At 44.4% G+C, this 19385-nt stretch overlaps 3 protein-coding genes across 3 annotated transcripts in view; 1 reads left to right on the plus strand and 2 right to left on the minus strand.

Moving 5' to 3' along the window:
• Nucleotides 1-19385, plus strand: part of LOC129015142 (neuroblastoma breakpoint family member 11-like) — a 2260169-nt gene that overhangs the window by 684603 nt on the left and 1556181 nt on the right.
• BCL9 (BCL9 transcription coactivator) lies at nt 1091-15544 on the minus strand. Its single transcript, XM_054452690.2, has 7 exons — nt 15417-15544; nt 14111-14427; nt 12694-12883; nt 11387-11486; nt 6228-8469; nt 4786-5046; nt 1091-3461 (listed from the first exon to the last, which is right to left on the minus strand). The coding sequence occupies exons 1-7, from the start codon at nt 15467-15469 to the stop codon at nt 2344-2346; spliced, it is 4281 nt and encodes a 1426-aa protein (XP_054308665.1). The 5' UTR covers nt 15470-15544; the 3' UTR covers nt 1091-2343.
• On the minus strand, nt 15510-15716 carry LOC129015467 (uncharacterized). The gene has a single exon (XM_055019505.1). It carries the CDS (start codon nt 15714-15716, stop codon nt 15510-15512), a length of 207 nt encoding a protein of 68 aa, XP_054875480.1.

The following is a 19385-nucleotide window of genomic DNA, read 5'->3' on the forward strand; positions in this document are numbered from 1 at the left end:
ACAACATGAAAGTTTCACTACCCAGCACCAACAGAATACATCAGATTGAATCAGAATTCTTAAATTTGTGAGCTCAGTTTTCTCACCTGCAAATGAGATCATTACCACTCACTTCATAGGGCCCCTTAAAAATCAGCAAGATAAAGTGCACGGAGACGACTGGTAGAGTAGATACTCAAATGTTCATCTCCACATTTTTTGTTGTCTGGGGCACTTGTGTTACTGAGAAGACAGGGCTGCTGAAAAGGAAGAGAAAGTGGCTCTCCAAAACAATTGTCAGAGAGAAAAGCTCAGACTGTGAAACACCAGCAGAGCCCGATTTGTACAAGTTTGTCTGCAGATGACTCTGCACCTGCCGCTCCTCGCTTAGATTCTCTCACCTAAGAACAAACACGCACACAGACGCCCACTCACTGAGCTAAAAACACCTACAACAACTCAAAGAAATACACACACCAGAACAGAATTAACTGCACAGAAGCACAACAGCAAGTCCATTAGACACATACCTTGCAAGATACACACTGATCTGCTGAAGAGGTGTGTGCTAAGTGAACTGTGCACAAAGAATGAGCAGGGTTAGCAGAGGTGATGGGGTAGCGGGGAGGTGGGGAGCCAGAAAGGACCACAGAAACCCACGGATTGTGGAAACCCATAATTTGCAGGTATACTAATAATATTCTACCTTAAGAAGAACCCAGGGACATCTCATAGCTTATTCAAATAACTAAACATACAACCTTTGGCCTTCTTAATTACTGCATACCACTAAACTGGCTCTCACAAACATTCCTAATAAAGACCATTAATTGCCCTAGAGGTAAAGTTCAGCAGTGGGACCAGGGTTGCTCTTCTGCTTATAACGAGTATTTCATGACTGAGATACGAACAGTACAGAATAAACCTGCATGAATAGTTATTCCTTAACAGCATGGAATATGCTTTGAGAAGGTACTTTTATTTGCTTTCCCTAACCATCACCTTATTGATCAACTCCAATACAAAGAGTCTACACTTCTGGGTCACATGGCAACCAGTATGCCCAATACTAAACTATCAGGAATCCAAATGAACAAAAAAGGCAGTTCAATTTTGTAAGAAACAATATATTTTATTTTTCTGACACCACAGCTCTGGCGAGTGGTTTTGTACCAAATTTAATGGAGGTTACACAGAACATCTTACGCATGGGAGGGGGAGAAAAGGGAAGGAACCACAAAATTTAAAACAAACAGAAACAAAATCCTGGATAGCTTTTAGCATCTGTTCCACTCCCACATTAATAAAATTCACTTGGGAATTCCTAATAAAAGGAGAACAGAAAACAAGGTGGGCAGGGAAGGGTATGATGGGAAAGAGAAAGACGGGGAAAAAAAGACCAGAGAGCATCCCAAGGACAGACCTTTCCCTCTCAGAGCCAAGAGGATGCTCGGCACGGAAGGTGAGGCTTTGCTAGATTTATTTCCCCAAAATAACACTGTGTATTGCAGCTGCCAAAGGGAAAGAGAGAGGGAAGCAGAGGGTCACCAGCGGGGGGGCACAAAGGAAGGAAACACTTAACTGAGGAGACAGCAAAATCGGAGAGAGAAAACGAGAAAAATCTGCCAGTGGGTTGGTATATTGGGAGACAGACAGTGCTGAAGAGCACTTGAACTGAAAAACAAATGTCCTAAGAGTCATTATTTTTCAAAAGAAAAATCTCCCCCCTCCCCCCACCCCTCGCTGAACTTAGTTCCTTTTTTTGTGCTTTTCAATTAATACTCTGCTCTGAGGTCGTAGTTTGGTTTTTCTATACACTGCAGTTGAAAGAAAATAGTCCAAAGGTCTGAAGATGGATTCTCCACCTAAAGTAAACAGCCCAGCATTCCTGTTCTCCTCTTGCCCCAAAGACTAAAGTCTCTGCTAAAATCCCTTTTACAATATAGTACAGTACACACAAAAAAAAATAAAGCCCAAATCAAAAAAACAAAAACAGAAAAGAATCCTGGGAGAAGCCAGTCCAAAGGACGTAAACATACAGAGAACGGTGCAACACATGACCGATGGCAATTCTCAAAGCACAGCTACAGATTCCCAAAAGTAGGTGCCATCATGGATACCCAAGTCCACAAAAATAATTTTTAAAAAATAAATCTTAAAAAAAACACACCTGTTGATTAAATGAATAATTTGTTTTCAGGTAAATCCATACATTCTCAAGTTCCCCCCTCCCCCAAAGCAGCCCTCGGGTCTCTGTTCTCCTATTGCATGACCAATAGTAAGTACTCCTGGAACTCCCTCAAAGCAGCTCTCAGGACCTGGAATCTCATCTTGACAAGGATCGGCACATCCAATCTTAGCAGCTTAAAACATCATGTTTCCTGGGTTGCCAGGTCCTTGGCTAAATCCACCCATGCCCACGTCAGCAGCCATGCCCCGGGGCCTCATCTGTGGGGGGATCATGATGTTCTGTTGGGGTCCCATCATGCCCTGCATGGACATCATCATGCCTGGAGAGCCCACAGGCCCAGGGTGGGTGTAGAGCCCGGCAGGCCCCCGATCCTTGCCAGGAATCATGCCCACGGCAGCGGCTGGATTGCTCATCAGGGTGGGCTGGCCGGGCATTGTAGATTGTGCTGGTGACATCATCCGATGGTGAGGTCCCATCATGCCTTGTTGGAGAAAGGCTGGTGGTCTCATGGGGTTGTGGCCTGGCATGGATGGAGCTGTACCAAGAGGGATGTCCGGAGTTCCCACTGGCCCTGGACCTCCCATGCCAGGTAATGCTAGTCCCATTCTGGGGGCTTGTTCGCCCATCATCCCCTGCATGTGTGAAAACCCAGGTCCAGGACCCTGGGGCTGTTTACGACCTGGAACTTCCCCTCGAGGGAAATATTGCAGCGTCTGGCTGGGCTTCTCAGATGGAATAATGCGGGATAGATCAAACTCAGGTATTCCGGTGGCTCCAGGTCGGATGACCTCCTGCAGATCTGGGTCTGTAAACACCGAAGGCATGCTGTTCCCCAGGACAGTGAAGGAGTCAGGACCCCCGGGGCCTCCAGGCTTGCAAAGTGCTGCATCTGCTGAACTTTGGGGCAGGTTGCTGGGGCGGCCAAGGGGGCCTTCTCCTGGGAAACCCATCCCTCCTGGGAAGCTGCCCTGCCCCCCACTGGGGCCATTGTGAGGGAATGGAACCTGCTGTGGGGGAGACTGTACTGGAGGGAAGCCCTGGGGGAAGCCCATCCGTCCTTGAGGTACCATCGGTGGCTCCTGGGACCCATGCCCCATGATAGGATTGTGTGACATCAAGCCAGGCCCCATTGGGACCCCATGAGGAGGTATGTTGGGTCCCATGGCATTTGGAGAGGGCATCTGATTGGAGTGAGAAAGTGGCTGGGTCATTCCCATTGGGCTGAGGGTTGGCATCGGAACCACGGGGTTTGGACCTGAAATTCGAGGATTCTGTGTATTAATGCCCATTCCTAGAAAAATAAAGATATCAAAGGAATCAACTTAACCAAAAATCAACTCAGAAAAATTATAATAAATTAACAAAAAAACTATTGTGCATCCAATGTGCATAGTATAATGCTGGGAAAACATACAACACACAATCCCTGCCATCAATAAGATCATAATACATCTGGGGACATACAAACCAAGAGCTCTACAGGACAATATATTATTGAGTCTTAAACTGTATGATTTAGGAGTGTGTAGAAGATAGCAAGGGAGAAATTCTCATGTGTGAAAAGTTATAAATTAGCACACAAGTGAGTTTCGCCTTCCTCATTGGAGATATTTAATACAGAAGAAAACAATTTGCCTGAATGACTCAAGTACGGTCCTTTTGGAGAAATCAGTTCTACAATCCCAATGATCAGGAATCATAACAAAGAAACTAAACAGGTCATTTTTCAATTGGCATTTGGCATTATTTTATAAGTGCCTTATAGAGAAAGCATTTAAAACTCGAGATTACATGAAATGTTCAAGAAATAACTTTTAATAGAAAAGGAAAGTAACATATTCTAATACAGTCCCTGGGACACTGAAGTATTTGGTCTCTCTGTGGAATTACCACCAAGTGTGGCAGGGGCCTTATGCTGTTCCTGGTACATGTACTAACCTGGTTAATTAGAGTTACTGATAAATAAAGAACACTCGTAACAATCAGAATAGAACTGGAACCAGAAACTCATGGCTGAAAAGTCACGGTCTCTTTGCTGATCGCTTTCACCATCCTGATCATTTTCTGTCAGTCAGGTGGCAGGAGTCGAGGTGAGGGGGGGGTATAGGAATGAAGGTGTACCGAATGTGTAGGGAAGGGAAGAATTTTATTATCTCCCTAGTCCTAAAAAAAAAAAAAGGCTTCTCTAGAAAACAGGGGCTTTCCGCTGTCTGAAATCCTGTGGCTGCTTGTGGTTTGAGGCTGCTCTTCCAGAAAAAAATACTTGAGAACTAAAGACATTCCAATCAGCCTGTTAGAAACTGCTCTCTATATTGCTACATGAGGACCCAAAGAGAAAAACAAAAACAACAAACCCTCAAAACCATCCAGGTACACAGAAGCATCAGAACTATAAAGAAACCTGCTTTCTTACAAACAAATAAAGAATCAAGCTAATAAGAAATTATCTTCCTCTAGTCAAGACACTTTCGTTCTACTGAAACTACCTTAGATGGAAGATTTTTTCTACTTGTTGAACTTCCACCTATTCAGGTGTATAGCCATTGAGAAAACACTTCAAGAGGTTTCTCTTTGGTCTAGCACTCACTCCACAACCTGCCTTTCTGATTTCTTACCTGGCATATTATTCATTGATGGCAAGTTGGGAGAACGAGCTGGAGGGGAGTCGTCATCTGAGCTGGCCACAGTCTTGATAGCATCATGGTATAACGGGGTGGAACTGGGCATTGCAAACTTGGACATTCGAGACATCATAATAGAGAGTGGGTTCTGGGAAAGGGTTGGCTCTGGAGGCATGGTATAAGGTGTACTAGAGGGAAGACTTCCAGGGATATTCACAGAGGCAGGTTGGCTGGCTGTAGGAGGTGGGGGGCCACCTAAAAGGAAGCAAAATAAAACAAAACGGGCAGGGAATTAGATTCCTTTTGAAGGGTATTGGGCCCTATGATTATGAACTAGCAAGGCCAGGAATGAGACAGATGAACAGGACAGTGTTATTAGATCCCAGACACAAATCATCAATCTTCTAGTCAAGCTCTGTGTGAGTGCAGAGGGAGACCGCGGTGTGATATGGAGGTGACATGACCGATCAGCAGATGTGAAGACAAACACACCAGGAATGTGTTAGAAATATTAGTTCAAGCTTGGGGAAAATACGGTTTACAGACAACCATTTCACTGAATAGAATGTGAAATAAGTGGATCTCTTTCCCTTGCCAATCACAGTTTAGAATTCGACTCAGGTATTAGTATGCCATGAAGCCAGACTAGTGATATAACCCCAGGTACTAACAACATCACCCTACACGCATTCTTGATTAATTTCCACAACCAAGATGTTTGAACCAAAAAGGTCTGAGGGGGCTGTTCCACTGTACTGCTTCAGTGAACTGCTACCCCACAGAGAGACACTTTAGGCTGGTAGAATAAATCTTCTATCTTGCTCTGATTCTAGTCTTTCTCAGGTGGAGACAGCACCACTGACCACCTCTAGTCCCACTCACAAAACCATCAGCAGCAGCAAGAATCTCTCCCAGGAAGAAAATCCTCCTAAATTGTAGCTGATCTGTGAAAACAGTGGTCTACCAAGGAGAAGGTTTTGGTAACTGTTTCTGTGGCCAACAGGTATTTACAAAAACCACACAAGTCTTACAGCAGCTTCCCCTCTCTCTGCTTAGGATTATACCCAGAATCTCGATTCAAGGGCAGCCCCTTGCAGTGGGTCCAGTATTTAAAGAAGCCACATTCATCCACTGTTAAGACATTTTATTGCATTTGTTCATTGTGTGAATGTAAATTATTCTGTGAACCCAACACACATTCCCCATTTCCCCTCTTCCTTTTAACAGTCTCTCTGACATATGTATTTTTTGCTGATTGGACACTTCTGCATAACCCCATGGAAGCACTGATTATGCACCTTGCCACAAATATGGCCATTTCAACAAAGACTGCCTCCTCTGTCTGTGTACTCAAGACACCAGTTTTCTTAAAGTAACTATCAGGTCTAGCAGTCTCCAACTACTAGGTGCAACTGTGAGGATGCAAGCATACTGACCTGACTCTACATTTCCCAGCATGGCTGGGGAGGCCATGGTGAGGGGTGCTTTATGGTTTGGAGGGATCCCAGGACTCTGAAGGGGAGGTTTTGGAGAAGAGGTCCATCCAGGTGACGGGGCAGGAAGTGATGGAGACTTGAGGTGGACAGGTGAAGCAGCAGCAGACCCCAAAACAGGGGGGGACTTAATGGAAGCAGCAGCAGCTGGGCCCGCCAGCATGCCTGCCAGCTGCGATGGAGTCTGGGGGGACTTGAGGTTCCCCGAGGGCGAGCCCAGCATTGGTGACTGGACTTGGTGCATCGTGGGAGACTTCAGAGGGTTAATGCCTGGGGAATGCACCTGGCTGCCTGCCACAGATATATCCAAGGGCTTCCGCCCCAGGCCGCGCTGAACTGGAGGAGCTGTGTTGAGGCTGGTGGGGTTACTGGAAGGGTTGAGAGGTAGTGGTGGCATATGACTGAGCCGGCTGTTAGTCCTTTGGTCGGGCCCAATTGGTTCTCTGAGATTCCGCAAGCCACTGTTGCTGCCTGGACCCTGAGACATGGGAAGGAATGGTCTGGGGCCCATGCCATACTCCTGCTGGGGGTGCTCACCAAATGGCAGTGGCACCATCTTCTGCTGAGCAGGCAGCATATCTGAGCCACCTGGGCGTAATTTCAGCATCTCCTCAGGGCCCGCCCCAGCCTCTCTCATCTTCTGAGGTATCATCTGAGAGTTGGATCCCATGTTGACATTTAGATTGACATCTCCCTTCATCCCACTAGGAACCATCCCAAACTCAAGTTCCCGACCAGGGCCCATCTGTGGGGGCATTCCTTTTGGAAAGTCACCCCTAGAAGGACTCAGAGGGCCCTCAACTGGTATTCGAGGGAAAATGGGGTTATTCCCAGGCTCCATGTGGCGCTGGGAGCCTGGAATCATCCTGTTCATCTCCATGCTGGGCCTGATGCCTTCCATGGCCATCCCTGGGGGGAGACCCAGCTGTTTCTCTGCCAGCTGCTGCTGAAATATCTCTTCAGACAATCCTTGGGGGTTTGGGAAGCGTTCCCCTCGGCCGGGACCGCTGAAAACGCCCTGGCCAGGAGGAAAATTTCGACCATCTGGGATTTTTGGCACATCATCTGGCCAACTGACTCCAGAAAGACCTGGTCTAGATGCAGGGTTGGGGACATTCGGCCCTTCCATTTCAGAGTTTATCATGCCTGCAAATCCAGGGAGGCGCATCTGGCTCCCTGGCATGTTGGGGTGGGGAGCCATGCCCCTCGGGGGCAGAGAATGTGGCATGTTGATACCATCAGAAAATGGCTCTGCACCCCCAGGTGCCCAGCCTTCACTAGGGGTCATCTGGTATGGAGGGGGGGGCCCTCGGACCACTCCCCGAGGCCCATGCTGATGGACCATCATGTCCTGGAGGGAACATTGCTGGACAACCACTTGTTCCTGCTTCCTCCTCTTCTCTTCATAAAACTCCTGCTGCAGTTTCAGCCACGCTATCTGCTCGGGAGTCATATGGTCGAGGTGGTCTGGTCCTATGGTCCCAGACTGGGAGTTCATAGAAGGTGGAACCATTTCATCTGGAGAAAAGGGTACATCTCTATGTCCTTGAGGGCCAAATGGAGCTCCCACGTCTGTCCGGGGCCCAGGTCCCTTACCTAGGCTTTGGGATTGGGCCATCATGGCCTGTATTGGCCCTTCTGGTTTTTTCTGAGGCCCATCTAATACCCCAGGATTCTGCTGGGGTCCTCCACTTTGTGCTCCTGTGAATTCTTTCTCATCAGGAAAAAGCATGCGCTGGATATCTCTCAGAGTTTGTAAGGAGCGCTCCCGGTGCTCCAGCTGCTCCTGAGATAGGCCATCGGGATTCTCTCCCAGTGTGGGGGGCTCGCCACTGGACACTGGTGGAGGTGGAGGGGCTTTGGGATCTGCTGAAGAGCTATTGCTCCCCTGGGAGACAGGGGTCACTGCCCTATTGTTGGGAGTTGAGTTGGGCCCAGTACCATCTGGGGGCAGTGGAGTGGAGCTGGCAGGACTTCCTACAGAAGGAATCAGTTTGTTTTCTACCCCAGGACTCTCCCGGTCCAGGGGACGTGGGGGTGCGGCAGGCTTGGGTGCTGGTGCCGGAATGGGTGGAGTTGGCTGTAGTCTGGTATTCTGGGAAGAATTCTGGTCCTGGTTGGCTGGAGCTGGGGGCTGTTGTGGGAGAGGTTTCGGATCATTCCGAAGGGCAGATATCTGTGTGTTCTGAAGACAAACAAATAGTTTAAAAATCATTAGTAAACTGAACAGAAGGGCAATTAAAAGAGCAAGATATGTTATAAAGGAATTGTCCCCAGTCACATAAATCTAACTGACACTGGCTGTAGAAATTGTTCATGTACAACCCTCTTTTGGGCATGGAGACATTTTGATTTTTTTTTTTTTTTTAAACTTACTGTCAAATGGTATCCTCTTTCCCTTGCTGAAGATTAGGTTTCAATAACTTTAAAAGTATGCCAGGGGAGAGCCACTCTGCCAAAGTGAATACATTTCAGTATCTATTTTGAGGAACAGGTTTGATATCACATGTCTACTATGTGTTTCTGATTCAGACAGAGATTAGTTTCTTGGTATGTGGGAGGCTGTACCTAACACCTTTTTCTTTTCCCTGAAAGTATAACTGGGTATGTAGACTTCTCATTGTCAATCAAAAGGCCTGATGTTGCCATCTGAAAGAGAAAGCGTAAGTCACTTGCAGCTCTGTACTCTACCAGCCGAGGAAGCAGGTAAGGCTGCTCCATTTCAACATCTCCTCTGGCAGGGTGACTACTGAGGCACTCCCCTCCTGGAGTTTCCAGGGGGCCTGACATCTCTGGTTTCTGTTTTTGGTTTGTGATCACTGATTCCACATTTGATAAGAACTTGTACATTAACTGTAGTGAGATAATCTGCAGGCAGGAAGCTTCTGTGGAGAAATCTGAGGCTACCTAGCTCATGGTGTCTCTTGAACTGTTCTTTCCAATAGACAGTAGACTGCCCTTTTTTAATATGCTGGATGACTGCCTTATTATTGTTTATTAAGTACCAGTGCTATACTAAATCCAGGGTAGAAGCACAGTCACCTACAATAGGTGACATGGACACCTTGAATGTTTGGAAGAGAGATGTATATGTTCTGGGTCTAAACCAAGAGCACTGCTGAAATGTAAGAGGGCACTGATGAACAGAAGAGCTTGATCTATAAACCCTGTCTCAGAGACCTTTCACCAAAGGCCTTTCTCCAGACCCTTTTTTCGTGTTCATTTGCTCCTACTTGTTCGCTTAATCCAGTCTGTATTTCCAAACCCTTCAGGCTCTTACCTCCTCACCTACTCTCTGGAATGTTTACCTGTGTGCAAATATGTAAACAAATAATTATGTGTATCTCTGCATATGAACAATTTGTGTTGTATACACATGAAAACATATCTTTGAGCACTTATATTCTGTGAATATATATATAAATGTTGGATTTTGAGGTATCCATGCACTTCTGCCTATAGGTATTGAGTTGTGTGGGTAAGATCGGCTGAATCTTGTATGATTCTGTACAGTCAAAAGTATATTTCATATCCACACTCCTAACTGGAGTGTAGAGGTCACCTTGATTTTCCTTCTAGTGCCATTTTAAGTTTGGTTTTGTTGGTCAGGTTTTGTTTGTTGCGGGTGGATACTGATTTCATATAAGGAAACCATGATGGCAGAAAACATTTAGATGTGGAACAATGGATTATTCCCAATTCCTTCCTTAACTCCTTTCCTGATTTTAGTACCAGAGAAGGTGTAGGTGTAGGTATTTAGGTATTAAGAACTGCCATTAAGTCAATAAAAGGTTGGTTTCAGTTGCACTGTACCATATTCATTCCAGGACAATAAGCATTTTAAATATAATTGTATGCATCTTCTACCCTTGAGCAGTCAAGATGCATGGGGAATGTGAAATTCCTTTTCTAAGTTTAGGAAGGCCTAAACTCTGCTTATGTCTACAAAGAAGGAGACTTTTCTGATACACAAAATAGGAAAGATGTCACCTATTTTATCTTGAATTGTCACTTTGATCATTTATTGTCAATTAACTTTTCCCATGTTTAAGACTCATCCCAGTATTAGATTTCATGCTCCCTGAAAGCAGAGACTGTGTCTTGAACTTCTTAGTATCCCCCATAGCATGTGGTGCAATGGCTTGACAATGCCAGATACAATAAGTATCTTTTGGTTCAATTTGGTAAGCTACATGCATTAAAATATCCACTGTATGCTTTTTTTTTTTTTTTTTTTTGAGACGCAGTCTCACTCTATCACCCAGGCTGGAGTGCAGTGGCACAATCTCGGCTCACTGCAAGCTCCGCCTCCCAGGTTCAGGCCATTCTCCTGCCTCAGCCTCCCAAGTAGCTAGGACTACAGGCGCCCGCCAGCACGCCCGGCTAATTTTTTGTATTTTTAGTAGAGACGGGGTTTCACTGGGTTAGCCAGGATGGTCTCGATCTCCTGACCTCGTGATCTGCCCGCCTCGGCCTCCCAAAGTGCTGGGATTACAGGCATGAGCCACCACGCCCGGCCACTGTATGCTTTTTCTAATGGAGTTTATAACAGGTGCTTAAGATCCAGATAGAAAACAGACTAACATTTATTACAATTTTACAAATATCAAGCAATTAAAAGCATTCAATGGTCTTATCACTTTGAAATAAATATGAATCACTTTGAAAGTCAATGAGGCTCTGATTATGATATTGTCATCATGTACTCTAGAAGTTTTAATTGTTGCTTTTTTTCTGTTCTTTCTTTGTTATTCAACTAGCTCAAGAGTGTTATTTTTTAAAAACCTGCTCTGTACACAGGGTCTGAATTTAGATTTTCCCAGAGACGATTACATGAAGGAAACCCAAAGATATCTGTATAGCTCCTCTTTTAGTTTGCATCTTCTTCCTCCTAGTAATTCATCAATCTACCAGCTTTCTCGTAGAAAAGGCTAGTATAGTATGATATGCCTAATGCCCCACAATGCCAGAATTAGGTTAAATGCCAAGAACACAGCTCACGCCATCAAGACTACCTTCCTATCAATTAAATTCACCACCTCCTTTCCTTTGCAGTCACTGTAGAATCATTAAACCATTACTTAGTTTCTGAAACAACATACCAGAGGCGCTGTGCTTCTCTCTGTCTTGCTGTTAGAAATGTTCTGGATGTGGAAAGAGACAATAGTTTCAACCTGGCCCTTCAAAACAGCTTCTGCAGCTCTGCAAAGACGGAAGAGACAGCACACACTAGAACTTATTTCTATTTCACTAACTGTAATTCCAAAGCACTTTAACCACACAATAAACTTGTAAGGGAGAGGAAGGAATATAAAGAACCACCAGAAATGTTGAAGAAGAAATCAAGACAAACATGTTTCATTATTTATATTTACCACTTATCATCAAACTTCTAAAATTAAAAGACAGCCATTAGCAAATCCCAAAAGAGGCATTAAAAAACAAAAACCAAGATTTTCTCCTGAAACCAATCCACTGTGGTAGGTGTTTTATAGAGAATCCGAGTTCAAAATCCCAACCCAAGAAGGGGGAAGATGAGATCGTACAATACCTAGTGATAGTTTAAGGCTGTTAAGATTCACTTTTTATCTTAAGTGAAAAAAAAGTCACAAAACCATATGTAGGGTATAATCACAATTCTGATAAATAAAAATTGATGCATCCATCCACCAAAAATTTATATATAAAAATGTTTACAGTAGTTATCTCTGTGAATTCCAGAGATATTAATTTTTAGTTATACTTTCTAATTATTCTAGAATGGACATTTGTTACTTGTGTTGTTTAGAAAATAATAATAGGTAGGTTGCAGAAAACTGTGTATTGTGCAATCAATTTCTTCTGTTTAAAAGAGGTATATATGGCCAGGCGCGGTGGCTCATGCCTGTAATCCCAGCATTTTGGGAGGCTGAGGCAGGCAGATCACCTGAGGCCAGGAGTTCAAGACCAGCCTGGCCAGCATGGTGAAACCCCATCTCTACTAAAAAATACAAAAAATTAGCTGGGTGTAGTGACGGGTTCCTGTAATCCCAGCTAATCAAGAGGCTGAGGCAGACGAATTGCTTGATCCCAGGAGGTGGAGGCTGCAATGAGCCGAGATCCGCCACTGCACTCCAGCCTAGGCGACAGAGACAGACACCATCTCAAAAAAAAAAAAAAGAAAAGAAAAGAAAAAGAGATATATATATGTATATTTGTACAAGCACGAAAAATTTCTGAAAGGGAAGCAAAGGATGTATTATCAGTGGTTGCCTCTGGGGGAGTTTGGGTTGGGGAGGTTTTATGTTTTATCTCTTTCTGTACTGTTAAGTTTAGGTGATAATAAAGTTATTCCCAATCTGCAATGGGAATAAGAACTTAGGTCCCCAGACAAGCCCTGCCCAACAGGAAGACACAGCCATCAACTTACTTATTGGCCATCTCAGTAGAAAACACATACACCACTTTGGCTGGAGTCTTCTGAGCAGGTGTGGGCTCTGTGGCAGTAGTTTGGCCATGGGAGGGGGTGGAAGACCTGGGGGCTGTAGCATTTGATGGGGTCATCGAGTGTGGTGTGTGCTGGGAATCCTGGGACTTTATGTGGTCAGCAGAATTACATTCTAAAATAATAAAATGACTCGTCATAGAAAGAATAAAATTTCCTTTGTTCTGCCAACATATATAGCATCACAACACAAACCAACCTTGAGAATTTCAAGGAGGTACCACCTTGCTAAGAGGAAACCTCTTCTACTCATAACATTTCAAATACTCTTCTCTCTCAGATGACTAACCATAAAGCAGTCTTCCCCCACTTCCTTACCTCTCTATTACACCTCCTTCATATATTAGTGTAAATGTCCCTTCTTCTGGTAACCTTTTTGAAACCTCCTAGACTTAACTGGGGATGGATCTCACAGCCCTCTAACTTCTCTTATTTCAGCATTTATCATATTTTACTGTAACTGTCTAATAATCAGCTTTCTAGGTGCATTCAAATCTTTGAGGACAACAGCTGTTTCTATCTTGCTGACCATGGCCCCCCAGCATAGTGCTGGCACTCATAGCAGGCCTGCCAAAATACTTGAGGGAGGAGGGGAGGAAGAGGGGGAGAAACAATCACCCAAGTTTCCATTTCTAATTTGGGTTGGAAAATCATACTTCCATTCCTTGAATACTAACTTCATGTTCTGGCCTACAGTTAAGACTTTTGGTCTTATACTAGGAGGAAAAAGCCTAAAACCACAGCTGTTGGTCCCATACCATTCTTGGCTCACTCCATTTTGGTGCCTGCCAAATCTCTACACATCTGTTAGCCACTCATTCCTGCTACACTAAAATCAGCTGTAACAAATCTGGACTACTGCCAGGGCCATTAAGGCTTCTTCTTGTGTCTGAAGTCTGGCAAAATGGCAACTAGAGAACACAAGACCCAAGCCTTGAAGGATTGCTCTGATGGAGAAGAGAAGGGGATACCAGAAAAACTACCCCAGTGGGGGCCACTGGCACAGACAAACTAGAGCAACTGGCTTGAAACTAAAGTACAAACAGCATAGAGGCCAGAAACGTGTACGAACAGGGATAGGCCTGTGAAACATCCTACCATAACCCCTAAACCATTGCATCCTTAAGGGCAAGAACTCCTCAACTAGGAGGTTCCAAACAATTCTTCAGTTAGCAACAAAATGAGAAGAAATAGTTCCATCATAAACTGTGAGAACTCATGAATCTGATACCTACTCTCCCCACTTGTCTGATATTAGGCTCTCTGGCCTCTGTCGAATGTCAGAGGCCTTCCCTCAGGTATACCTACTTCCCTCTGAGTCTCAAAGATCTTATAGACATACCTTTAATGTCAGAGTCATCGTTTGGAGTCCCAGGATCTCTCTGATCAAAGGAGTCGGCGGAAATACTTCGCTCCCTTTTCCCCTTGCCCTTGGCACCATTTCCAGCCCCATTCTTCAGCCCCATGCTCCCACCTGGGCCAGGGAGTGCTTTAGGGGTATGGCCCCCACTCTTGGAGTCACAGGGGGATGGCTGGGATTGGCTGGCTGAGCCCCCCTGTTTACCCTGATTGGAGAATTTGGAATCCAGCTGGGGGTTTCCAGATGGGGACATCACTGTAGGGGGACGGACCATCACCTCCTGCTTTGACTTAGGGCTACTAAAAGAAACAAATAACAAAGGAAGATCAGACACCAGATACAGCTGGTCAGCACAAATTAGGGAGAGGCAGTTTCTATTGGGGGTCAAGGAGACCCTTAGGACTAAAATAACCACCCCATGATTCACCTCAGCCATTTACTTGCTCCCGCCACCCCTGATCCCATCTCAGAGCTATCAACAGAGAGGAGGATCAAGCAGAGTGGCCTGCCAGGTTTCAGGAACCCTACAGTCACATGGGGACCCATCTCCAGGGCTTCTGTCAATAAAGGACAACGGTTTCTATGTACACAGAGAAGTGACTCTTACACTAAGACTAGCTCAGAGTAAACAAACAGGCATCGTTAAGATCAAAATACTACCCACCCCCAAGGCTGATGACAAGGAACAGCTGTAGGAGAGCCTCACTTCCCTGTTGGAAAATGCAAGCTGGTCCCGAAGAGCACGGGAGCTGGTGACTGTCAGGTTAGGGAAATCCTCCAGGATACTAATCCCTCCCAACAAGCAGTATTACACCAAAGCAGATAAACCAACCACTGCCCTCAGGGAGTGAGGACAAAATTCTTTTAAAGTAACAATTTAACTACTGCGAAACCGAGGAAAAAGTGTCACAGTGGGAGTCCGGGGAATAATGTTTTAGTTCTAAGACGTTAGGCTTCCTCACCATTCCAGGCCTCAGTTTCCTTGTTTGCCAACTTGGGCAGACGGTACTGGTTGGTCTCTATGGTCCTTTCGTTTGTGCTTTGGCAAGGAGGTGGGTGGAGAGGTCAGGGAATGATGGACAAAAGAATAACAAAGGAAAACTCTAACATAAGCTTTGATTACACTGTATCCTGCTTACTCTTATATTACTATTTACTAGTCTATTTTCTCTTCCTTTCCCATTTGGGTTTCATTTACTTCTAATTCAACATACTGTTTCACCAATGAGTGTTCATGGTATGCCTATGGCATCCCCAAGGGGCTGCAGGAAGAGGCCCCAGCCCTTACCTCTGTGTGTTTCCTGATGGAGAGCTCCTCACTTTAGGGTTACTGGAATGCATTGATTGAAATCCTGAGCTTGCAGTCACAAACGGGACAGGCTCACCGAGTTCCTCTCGGGTTGCAGCAGAAACAGCTGCTGGGGGCAGTGGCACTGGCCCACTGCTTGCTGGGTGCGTCCCTTAGCGCTCGCTGCCTGTATGTCTTTTTCCTCTTTGTTTTTCTCTGCTGTGGAAGTGGGTCCTTTCCCCTTGCAGCTCCAGCATTCTCTGGGTGCGTGCCTCCTGCTGCCAGAGGAAAATCTCGCATCTCCAGGGCATACTACAGGAAAAGGCCACCCAAAAAAAGTTGGGAGCAAAAACAGAGACATAAAACACCCTTACAACAGGATCAAGGTGAAAGCACTAGCCAACTCAGCGAAGCAGCTAGACCATGCCTCCACTTCCATCAGGGTGAAAGGAAACGGTGATGCTCCCACTGTGGACAAAGGCTCAGGGGCCACACCAGCTGGAGGGTGACTAGGACTTCCTGCCAAGCATGCAAGCCTCCCACCCAAGCAGCATGGACCAGGCAAGGGTGAGCAGGTGAGAAAGGCAGTTTTCTCTTTAGCTATGTATTCTCCCTTACATTTCTGTAGTTTTGAATACAAAACCCTCAAAAACTTGTGTCTTTCTTTTTTCAAAACAATGCTTTGAAACCCCTAGGTACCGCAGATCATAGTGACTATCTGGTGTTTCAGTTCTGATGGCAAACAACAGCACTGAAATGAAACAACCCCCCCAATTTCAAACCATGATGCAAATTAATCTATGTTTATACTTTCAGGGCCTTGGGGGTGGGGGGACTTTAAAGGAGGTACTTCTGAAATCAAATATTGAACCAACACCAAATACAATCAGTTCTGCCCCCTGATTTCCATGATCTTTCTATTAAATTATGCCGAGTATGTGTCTCCTGTTCTCACTGCTTAATGACAGGGACGGCAGGCATGGGTAAGCATGGGAATGATCCATAATTCTGAAACTAAAAGAACATCTTTGAAGGCTAAGATATTTTTTGAGCCAATTTGCAAGGCTAATTTGAAGCATAAAGGTCAAGAAAATATTCCCAAACCTAGCTAGAGAACAAATGAGAAAGTCCTTTATTCAGGGAAGCCTAGACGAATTCAGGTAAAACCAAGACATACTTTAAGTCTCTGCTCCCTCCCAGGGCAATTCCATTATGGTTTTCTTGTAACCACTATCCCCCTTATCAACCCCCTTCCAGCTTCTGGTATCTTACTGACAAAGTATAGGAATGAAGGAGGAGAATATTAGGTGCAGGACTAGTGACTACAGAACCAAAGGGAGTTAGAAACAGCTCAGGTGTTGCAACTTACATGCACTTTGAGAGAATGGAGACTGGGCTAAAATTGGGAGGATCAGTTATATCCTAGGTTGTAGCACTATGATCACTGTCACACATTAAAGGTCTATGTCTTCATTTAGAAATCTGCAATAGTCTCAGCTATTTTACCTAGGACAGTGAAAGAAATTTATGGAAGTTCTGAGTACACCCAATTAAATTTTTTCCTTTTTAAATAAAAAAGTCAGGAAAAAGAACTAGAATAAAAACATTATGAATGTTCTATGCTGACCTCAGGACAGAGCATGTTAAAAAACATTTTGGTCTTGATTATATTTAAGGTTCTATTTTTATCCCCCATCATCTTCCAGCCTTTTTTCTTTTTTGGTTTAGACTAAGATATGGATTGTGGTTGTCAAGTTCGACATATATAATCATAAACCATTTTGTAACCTCTCAATGAACATTAGAAATCACTGGGAAAATAGAAGTAGAAAATGAATCCTGCATGGACAAAGCCATCAGAAAACATTTACCTCAGGAAAAGAAAAGTAGTTACCACCTATATAGTCCCCCTTCACAACTTCTTCTAGTACTTTCTGTCTGCATCACGTATTCTAGCACTCAATCACATGTCGTACTGAATAATCCTAGGTGTATATTTTATCACCCTGTGAAGACTATGTTCTTAAAAGACAAGAACCTTGTTTTAAAGTTCTTTTGTTTTTCTGTAATACTCAGCATGATGTACTAAGCATGTAGTTAGATCCTCTGTGACTTATTCAAGTTCTCCCATAACAGAAACACCTGGCATTTGTGTTACACACATCTTCCAAAGAAACTCAAAACATTACAATTATCAAATCACCTCATTAATCTGCCAAGCATTTATGATGAGTTGGTAGCAAAGATTATTTCTAATAATAATGCTGTGAACATAAAACACTTTTATTTTCGAAGTACTTCTACATACAGTTTCATTTTCTCACAATTTGCCTGACTTTGATTGACAGGCATTTTAGAGATGAATGAATGTAGCACATGGGGTGTGAATGGCTTCTTCCAGGTTTCCAGTCACTGCTCTCAGACCCTGGCTCTTTCCTTGAAGCCATCTTCCTTCCCATTACTTTATGGAGGGAGAGACAGCACAGAGGTTGAAATAAGCATGTGGGCTCACCCAGTGACTGGGATCAAAATCGCGGTTTTTCAATCCCTAGTCCAAGGAAATAAGTTGTCCCTACTTTTAGCCTTTCTGATGATAAAAATGACTGAGCAAAAAATCTGCCAAACATCTTCTATAGTTCCAAAGAATAAAATTAGGCTCTTCAGGAGGTTAGTGTTCAACTGTTTAACCACCTTCAAGGACTGGAAAGGATCTTCCACAGAATCATTATAGCCAGAGAGATTTTTTTTTCCCCCAACATAACTACATCTCCTAACACCTTAGATCTACTTATACAATGTTTTTCTCTTCTATTCTTAAATTAATACTTAAAATTTTTACTATGTGCCATGCATTGTTCTGAGTACTGTAAAAACATGTTAACCCAGTCACAACAACCCCAGGAGGCAGGTGCCACTACTATTTCTATTTTAGAGATGAGAAAACGGGCTCTGCAATGTTAAGTAACTTGCCCAAGCTCACACCCCAGTAAGTGGTAGACTGGGCATTTAACCAGCACTCTGGCCACTCCGGCCCCAAAGTCTGTGCTCTTCATCACTGTAGTGCCTGTCAAAGTAGAGCCTTGGTGGGCAAGGTGAGCTAGTTCATATAAAGTGCTCAGCAGTATAATGTAAGCACTCCAGTGTTAAGTATTACTATGACTACTACACTCTCTAGCAAGCACGCTGGCTTATCATGCCAGAAGCCATTTCAAAATACCTTTTACATCTCCTAGGTACCCGTTTCCTCCCTTCCTTCCCACTCCCAATACCTGGACTTGCCCAGTACTTAATAGGAAGAGATGTTGCCCGGCAGGAAGTTCTTACTGCTAAATACACAAACCAATTTTCATCAATATCTATCTCCTCTTTCTTTTCTATTACTGAAACAAAAAATAGCCCACTTTCTCCCAAAAGTCAATCCAGCCACAGGTGGACTAGGCCTATCCCTTCCAGCCTTCTGAGAGCTCTCATTCTCCCCTCGGGCCATCCCCTCTGTCTGTTGGATCTTTCCAATCAGCATTCAGACAGGCTGTAGAATCTTTCAGTGCTAAAAAAAAAAAAAAAAAAAAAAAAGCAAAACAAAACCCAGGTCTAGCATTCTATTACCCCTTAGAGCCAAATTTCTCCACAGAGTTGACGAGACACAGTGTTCACTTCCTCACTTGCCATTCATCCTTTAATCATTTTAAACCAACTTCCACCCCCAGATCATACTGACCACTATTTTTGTTAAGGTCACCACTGGCCACTTTGCTAATCTCATCTTACCATCTCTTAGATTCTGCCAGTTGCTCACTTCGTTCTTGCAACTCCTCTCCTGGTTTCCATAACACCTCATTTTCCTAGCTTTCCTCCCACCTCTCCAGGCCTTCATCTGCTTCCTTTGCAGGCCCTTTTTTACCTGATCTCTCAACTTTAGAGTTCCTCTGGACTCTATTCTGAGTCATCTTCTCTTCTCATGCTGCAAGT

The sequence above is a fragment of the Pongo pygmaeus genome, chromosome 1 (genome assembly GCF_028885625.2).
Source record: "Pongo pygmaeus isolate AG05252 chromosome 1, NHGRI_mPonPyg2-v2.0_pri, whole genome shotgun sequence".
Taxonomy (NCBI): domain Eukaryota; kingdom Metazoa; phylum Chordata; class Mammalia; order Primates; family Hominidae; genus Pongo; species Pongo pygmaeus.